The following is an 8806-nucleotide window of genomic DNA, read 5'->3' on the forward strand; positions in this document are numbered from 1 at the left end:
GCTATGTATTCCAGCGTTTAAACGTACGAATGAGGGCCTTATTAACAAGTCAGTGTCTCATTTCCTACACTGGGGACACTTTTTATGTCGTACCGAAATTACCGAAGCCGCTTCGCACAATGTCCCTTTTGCACGTGGGTCAGCCTCCGACACAGATAGGCCATGGCCTATCTGGCTTTATGTGGTGTGGATCAATTACCGATTGTCGGTCTTTGTGAAACACTCGTGTTGGATCAGATCACGCGCCTCGTTGCAAGATGCGCACGGCTCTTCTGGACATTGAGAAGCTCTCGGCCTATTGAAGTCCCTTTCAGACAGTACATCTTACTGGGAATTCCTGTCCGCGACCCTGAAAGATCCTGGACGCTCTGCTTTTGGAACGGCGCAAACGACTCGATCTAGGCACTGAATCTCGAGGACGTTAAAATTGTTCGAAGCTCGAACTAGTCGGTAGTGCCATACAACCCGCCGAACTGTCAGACGTCAGGGCGTGGATCGGGAAGCCTGGTCGGTTCAGAAGCCGTAGGAGACTAGGGGAGACGAGAAACCATGGGAATTTGCACAAACCATTCCAGACGATACGCGCAATAAGTCCGAAAGTCTTTGGTAAGTCAAACAATCAGTGATAGAGAGTGCTGTTCATTTAAGCAATTATTGAATCGTTGGCTTGAAAACTTTCAGCAACAGTTGTCCAGTCGTATTCCTCAGCAGCAGCACGGTCCTGAACAGGGAACCTAGAGTCCCGATGCTTTCGGAAATGGGCGAATAAAGTTTCTTCCTCAAGAGTTACCGAGCTGCTGTTCCCCATGAACTCCAACTCGGGAGTTTAAAGATGGAGGTGAAGTCTTCAGTGGGTGCTTGTCCCACAATGCCTCCGGGTGGAAGAGACTGTCCCAACCCACTAGAATGAATCGATGGTAGTGCCCATTTACAAAATGGGCACTCTCGGTGAGTGTAACAATCCTCAGAGTAATTGTCTTGACCCCTGTTGTAACCAGACTGGCGTGGCTTATCTTACGTCGTCTTACGAAGGCCAGTGAAAACAGGACCAGGGAGCAGCAAACAGGATTGCGTCCGGGTAGATGCTAAGTGCACAACTTTCTTGCACTCCGCCAAGTGTTAGGGCAACAACATACGTATAGGGTCATGCATTCGTGATGTTCTTTAATCTCAAGAATGCGCTCGATTCTGTCGACCAGTTCGTAGTTTTCTACCCTCTTGAGTATGTTCCACAAGTTCATGAGTATCATAGGCCGTATGTATTTACATACTATTGGCGCTTGAGAGTATAGAGAACTCTTCAAAAGCTTTCTTGAGAGAGATGTCTGATAATAGTGCATGCTCTATTGTTCATTTTTTCCATTAATGTGAACCCTAGGAGGTCTCCGAAATCCCAATATCCAGATCCCTCCAACTGAGAACGTTGTCGAGTTAAAATATACAAACTTCGGTGTGTACTCCGTATGCCATTTCGACCGACCTCCTCAGGCTTTTTTCGCACAGCCACGAGAAGGGTTCAGACAAGCCAATGGCGATAACTTGGCGGCGAGATAGATAGGTAGTTCATGATTGTTGGTAGCGTTCAGCTGTAGCACCCTTCCGGTGCCTAGCTGCCATGCCACCAGAAGGAACCACGAGGGCTGGAGTACTGCCAGGTTGCCTAAGCCTAGATAGGATAGGTCGAGTTTCAAAGATCGGGTTCGAACGATGGATCTCCCGGTCGATAAATTCGCGCTCCAACCACTGATCCATCTCGCCCCATTACCATTACCAGCAAACTCGGCTGAGTTGATCATGGCGGTCTCCGTGGCTTTGGACCCCATAATGCGTCTTATCAATGGCTGGAGACCGACGTACATGGCTCATTCGCGTGTTCAGTGGAATGTGCGCATCCAAGCTGTTATCTTCGGTGCATATCCTCCCCTTCCGATCTCTTCAATGAAGAGTTCACTCTCACTCGTGGATTCACTTATGTGAATTCATTCATTTATGTCAGCTCCTGCATTCAGTGCGTAACCATCCACCCGTTTCTCCCAGATCATCGGCGAACGAAACTGTAGCAACCGTAGCCACAGTACAACCTGTACACGGTTTTTATATTTCGAAGATGACGATTCTGATGATGAAATTGCATTGTTATCATACTTACGAAGGTTCACAGTGAGCAGACGCCACTAGGAAAGCTGACCGAAACTATGCAGTTCTTTGGCAAGTTTTATTCGCCTCCAGGTTTTTGACCACTGTTGTTTCAGAACTAGATCTGGGGTCAGCTAAAACCAACGCACTCACAATGAGGTGATTGGGAGGCGGATTTTGGTTGAACTAGACGACATTTCACTCGAAGAATGTATCCAGCATTGCAAACTAAATCGGCCGGGCAGTTTGTTACGCATGCCGGGTTATCGACCATCAATACAAGCGGTGACTTTCATGCCCAGTTTTGAGTGATGGAAGCCTGGAGGTGGACAGAATTTGGCGTGGTAGAGGGGGATGAAGAATGTCACGGAAAGTGACATCCTCTCCCTCCCTCACTTTTCCTCTTGGGACTATAGGACCTTATCCAGCTGAATTAGTTTTACGGTAACGAAGTACCAGTGCTTTAATCATGTTTTGCTGCCAGTCATGGTGATGCTGCAGTCCACGTCCAGGCATTCTAGCATTATCCCAACCGGCGTAAAACCATGGATGTCACAAGTTAGAATATTATCATGCCCCTTTGACCGTCTCATGCTGTTATCAGCTGGGTTACCTTGTAGCGTACAGAAGTATGGACAAGCGAAAACAGGCTACTGATGACGCCTCACTTCTCTTTGACATGATTTTTAATTCCTTCCCTATCACCCCATCAATAGCACTCCTTGTGGACCCATTCATTAGGACTGACAGCGCCGTTCGTTTTGGATCACTTTTGGCCGCAGTCTCAGTGCCGGCCTGTGCTACTACCTCAAACACCTTTAAGCCTCTAAACTTGGTCTACACAGTAGCTTTTAATGTTTGCACTCTGAAGCAAGCAAGACAAGCTGCTATTGCTCTCACACTGGACTCGCTTAACATTGACCTGTGCTGTGCAGTGGTCAGCATAGTCGTAATTCACCTGGCGGAAGGTTCCTTGCTTGACTGGTTACTTGTTGCTGATCGCCTCTGCGCGGTTAGCCTGGCAGCGTCCATGGAAGGGTTTCACAGACTGGAAGTTGATTATTGTCTGTTTATCTCGTGTGGTTACGCTCTAAACAACCGTAGCTCTGATACCATCAAATACAGGTTTTATGGGGCATTAAATGCCCCGTTGCGGCGGGCTAAAAGCCCAGTTATCGCTGTGGTTGTCGGAGGTCTGAATGCATAAGTAGGCAGGTTCAGAGCCCCTTGAGTGGTCGACCTGGTTTGGATTCAGTAAGTACGGACAACGGTGGACGAGTGCTCCAGCTTTGTGCTGGCTTCAGACTGTTTTTATGCAGCAATAAATTCCGAAATAACGGAAGTCTTCTGGCAACATGTTATTCTCCAACACCGTACCAGCTGCTACAAAACTGGGTGGGATCAAACCCACACCCCATGCTTGCAGGCGAGCCAATCGACGGGGTAGATAAATTTCTTTACCTGGGAAGCTGCATAAGTTCCGATGTATTGGCTGGAGATGAGATTATTTCTCCAGTCGGATAGCTTTTGCCAACCACCGACACATAAGGCGCTGACGTGACATCAGTTTGTCTGTCAAGGGAAGAGTTTACACTGCAGTAGTGCGATCCATACTGATTTATAGGTCAGATACATGGTCCCTACGCGCAGAGAAAATACGTAAGATGTCAGTGTTTGACCGTCGGCATCTCCGAAGCATTGGTCAGGTCCGGTGGAAACATTGGATTAGCAATGCTGATGGTCTTAGGATGAATGATAGATGAATTACTCACACTTCATAGGTGATGCTGGTTAGGACATTCACTCCGCATGCCAGAAGACTGCCTGTCGCGCAGAGCTATTTTCGCCAAGCCCTGTGCCGGGTGGAAGTGACCGAGAGGTTGACCTAGCAACGAAAACACTAATCAGTAAACTTAGTCGGGTGGGCAACCGCCGCCTCCCTGGGTGGGAACCCCGGTACTCAAACCACCAATGGTTAATGACATTTGCAGAAATGAGTGTTTGTCGCACACACGCACAGTTTCCGGCGATCGAAGTTGTAGCAGCTGCAACCAGTGTGCATATTGTACACGGTTTAAAGCCGATAAATTAATACCTGTCACGGACCCAAACTGATCACATCGCCATCAGTTACTGATGGAGCGGACTAACAGCTGACGGCCGGTCGTCACATCGCCATCAGTTACTGATGGCGCGGACTAACAGCTGACTGCCGGTCGTTTTGGAATACATGTGTGGATTCTGACCATACATTCGTGCGAGGTTGCCTTTTCCCCCGCTTTCCATGGCTGCTGAATGAATCAGTTCAGAGGCAGTTCAGAGGCTTACCGACCTCGGAGTGAGACGAACTTGTCACAACCGTCTTAAAGCCTCAACTGCTCCCAAGTCAGATTTCAGTTTGCGCTGGAACGATATTACCACATCTTTTCATAGAGCAATGGGATGATCCGCTGGTTGCCATTGGTCTATCACGGCTCTAAGATCCTGATGCGCCATTTGCTCGAGCCTCAATGTTACTCAAGCACCGGGAAACTGAGCGGGATACGCAGGCAACGTAACGGAATAACGTGTTGTGTATGGCAAATTGTTGTCATGTTATTCCTCTAGGTTTCGTATGATACGCCTCGCTTTCAGAATAGATTGGGTTTACTAACAGGACAAAATTCCAGTTGAAGTTTGATGTTGACCGAATCTATCAAACCCTCAGGATCACAGAAATTCGGGACATTCATGTTCAGAATTGTGCGACACGCCAGAGAACAAGCCAACGGAAGCTACTAAGATACAAAATACATCGGATAAAATCAAGGCCACTGGAATACAATTCCAAGCCGAACAAGGATTAGTAAATTAGAGGACCTACCAGAATAAAGAATGGCAACTGCATCAAACAGAAGAGTAACTTGTGAACCGATTGGGAGCCAGACCACAATGCAACAACAATGGCAAAAGGTTCAGTGAAGTCAAAAAGAGAAAACTAACAAAAATCAATAACAGGATGACTGACTGGAACATAACACTCAAAAACAGCAGCGGAGCGGACCAACTGTGGTAAAGAAATAGAACCATTGAAATGGAGAGTGCCCAACGAATCAACAAATTCAACGTAATTAGATCAGAACGCAACACGACTTCATAATGGATTAGTCAAACTACATGCTAGCCTACCCTCAAACAGCCAGTCACAGATATTAAGTCCGCTTCAAAGGCTATCTAAACGCCAGCAGAAGTACGACGCTGATGATGTCCCCTCACATGTTGACACAACATTTGCAAAAGAATTTCTGATGTCCGCCAACAGATCAGCAGTCAACATGTTGAACTGACAGTTGCTAACTGGTTGCGGCAACCAGACGGTTAGCCATAATAATGTGGTGACTTACTTTTCAGCTCAAAAAACACGTCCAACCTGAACAACTCTGTGCATAGTTCACCTCATTATACAGGTCACAAGTCATTGTAAGATTGTCGTTAGGTTTTGCCGTAAAAGATGATCGGTTTGGCCAATTATGTCCAAGTTCGCTGTTCCTTACTTATTCTGTTCAGTTTTCCTCATGCTTTTTCCTTCTATCCTTTCAGCCGAATCGTAGAATGTCAATTCAGTTTTGTTGCAACCGTGTGAACCAGCGTGGAGATATCTTTTGGAAATATTACACAAGGGAATCCTGTGGCATCTTCATGCTAATTCTTTATGGGTCCAACCTTCCGTCGTGTTGAAGACCGCGGCGCTCGGCATGCGATGAGAGTCGCCGTGCCTAATGGTTCCGTTGGCCACCGACACTCCTATGCTGATCTACACCATCCATTGGAGACATTTAGCGAAAAGCACATACCCCAGGATGTTGAAAGTATGCCCACTCCAACGAACTTGGTAACCCAACTTCGCTCTTCCGTCGGAAACAATGTTCTCAGACCGTGTTTTAATGCATTCCCGGACGGGAGTACCACAAATAGGGAAGAACTCATTGTACATGAGGATATCTCTCATGTAGTTGGATCAGACGCAATCCCGACTGGAGCCGAAAGGCATAACGTACATCTACCGTCTACGTGCACATCGGAGCCCGTTGATTCTCGTGTTCATAGCTCCGGTGAAGCAGATATCACTTCCACTAATGAGGTTGATCAGTGCTGCCTTTGTTTCTGTTGTCAGTCATGCAGACCCTCCAAAGCCGGGCATGTTTTCTGTGACAGCAGCAATCTAAGCAATTGCTCCGGTCTGCGTGCGATATTGTCTTCATTCAGCTGTTCTTTCTTGCCTGTTTTGTTTGATTGTCGTCTCAGTCGGTGGTATCGGCGAAGGATACCGAACGAGAATCTTCTAGTTCTGAGCATCATCCAGGTGCTATGTGGATTCGCGTCTATTATTCTCTCCAGTGTTGCCCTAACGAAAGCTGTGTTCCTCTATCGCATGGCAACCGGTATGTGGGCCGGTTTCCTCATGTTGATTACCGGTACGCAAGGTCTGATTGCTTCAAGGCGTCCAATCACCTGTACGTTGGTCGGTCTTTTGGTCTTGTGTGTGATTACCACATTAGCTGCATGTCTCCTCATCGGGGTTTCAGTAGCCGGAACCATCGAGGATGGGTTTCTGGAGCAAAACAGCGCAAAATCGAGGAGCGTACACCAGGTAGTCAGGCTTATTTTCGCATACCATGATGATGGAAAGCCCTTCAAAGACCTTTACTCACAACCAGATCATTTTATCTCGGCCACTCCTGTCAACTGGACAGGCGCAGGCCTATCACACACGAAGTCGATAAATCCGGGGCTGCGTACACATTTTTCTGACTCACATCTGCGCACTTGTCAGGTCATCTTACATGTGCTGTTGCTTCTGGTGGGCATACTTAACTGCTCTGTTAGTCTCTCGACCTCTGTTCTGTGCGGCCGATATGTTTGTTCCAGATCTAGACGATTTACTACCGATCAAAATCACTACACAAGCCGAACGAATATCGTGTCTTTTGACAACGCGACGGCCAGTCAGGCGGTTAGTTTGCTGCAGTCTGGCGACGTGCGCCATTTTATTGGCTCTGGAAATATCTTACTCGCTGTCGCGCCAGACTCACTCAGGAGACACGAGTTAGATCTGGTGCGCACTAATGACAACTATACGCGTCTGGATCCATGTCTCCACCATACTGTTTCTCCGTTTCTCCCGGAATCTAACAGATCTGCGCTTATCCTGACACAGGCCGGAACAGGTGCAATGGCTTGGACAGCAGCCCGTGCTGCGGCCACCCTCTTGAGTCAACAAGAGTCGCCGAGGTCAACTACCCTACCAGAGGATTCTCAGTATCGAGAATCTACCAGCTCGATTTCGAGACTCGTTCGAGCAAATCTCAGACCCAGGAAAAACCAGCGACCGAGACTCCTGCTGACGTCATTGAATTCCGAAACAGCTCACCCGAGTCACCTATCTGCACCACCGTACCCTTCCATAAGTACAATGCTTTACGTGATGCCATCGCCTACCAGTGATGAGCCGCCTATGATTTTCCCCCCATTCCCTCCCACATACAGTTCACTACAGAAGCGTCCTTCTACGTCTATATTTTCTAGAATCCCAGAGCCACGAAATACACGACCACATGACAGAACTGCCGAACAAACATCACCTGATGTTCTTCCCGCAAGGGCCCCCGTTGCGTGCGTTCTATCTCGTATTTTCCGAAGACGGATATCTCGCCGCCAGAGATCGTCACACTCTCGCCGTCGAAACACAGAGAGACGAACTTCGCAACCCCGTAGAGCCGCTTCCTCACTCATGTGTGCCGTGGACAGGCTTCTGCAACCTGTGCTAATTGTCGAAGACCCTGGAGCCTGCACATCTCATCAACCCGGTAGACCATCTAATCCTCCCGCGTACTCTACCCTCTATCCGGACTGCACCCATCAATCAGATCCTTCTGCTTAATTATTCAGAGTTCCCTCCGTTCCTTTTTGATTTGTGACCGTCAGGTTGCACTTGGCATTCATTGAACTTTATCAAGGGCATGGGTAGTTACGTGGTGTTTTATGATAGAAACGGAAGGCCGTCGGCCACTTGAGTTTGTGCATTTGCTTCGGTATTACCCCTACTGATCACAGGACAAGTCCCAGTGGAAAAACTCTCACCTGTAATACAGTCCATTCGCACAGTAGCATTTTACCACTGCGTTGGTGTATAAAACTATTCCACATCCGTGTTATTTACCAGAGTTTGTTTTGTTTCTTTGTCCTCTCACATTTCACTGCCACTGATCTATATATTTTTTTCATTGTTCAATAAAGTTCCATGAACTGGTCTTTTCCTGTTCGTGCACTGTGGTTCGCTTGGAGACGGCACGTCCTGTTGAACTGCCGTTGATGTAGCAAGATTTTGCGAGGAACAGGCTACGCGTATAAGCTGTTAGCGAAGTGATGGGAATCATCCTTAGGGAGAGGACATACAACTGAGGATCTAACAATCAAACATTATCGCACTGCGGACCCCGCTCGCTTGTTTCACGTCAAGTATTAAGCACCATCAACCGGCTGGTGCCACACTATTCAGCACGCCTTCCGTCAGTTATTTTTTTTAATCAGCAGATGTCTCTCAACCGATCCCGAAGATATTAGTCTGCCCAAGATTGCTTTTAGGCTGTTGTGCACGAGTAAAAGATAGTTTTACCAACTACATTTATTG

The 8806-nt window shown here is 47.6% G+C and overlaps 1 protein-coding gene across 1 annotated transcript; it reads left to right on the plus strand.

The window, feature by feature from the left end:
- Window positions 1-526: 526 nt before the first annotated feature.
- On the plus strand, window positions 527-8426 carry T265_10914 (hypothetical protein; the record flags this gene model as incomplete). The annotated part of the gene is made up of 2 exons (XM_009177428.1): window positions 527-606; window positions 5716-8426. The coding sequence occupies one exon, from the start codon at window positions 5828-5830 to the stop codon at window positions 8054-8056; it is 2229 nt and encodes a 742-aa protein (XP_009175692.1).
- Window positions 8427-8806: the final 380 nt, after the last annotated feature.

Source organism: Opisthorchis viverrini, assembly GCF_000715545.1.
Source record: "Opisthorchis viverrini unplaced genomic scaffold opera_v5_420, whole genome shotgun sequence".
In the NCBI taxonomy this organism is placed as follows: Eukaryota; Metazoa; Platyhelminthes; class Trematoda; order Opisthorchiida; family Opisthorchiidae; genus Opisthorchis; species Opisthorchis viverrini.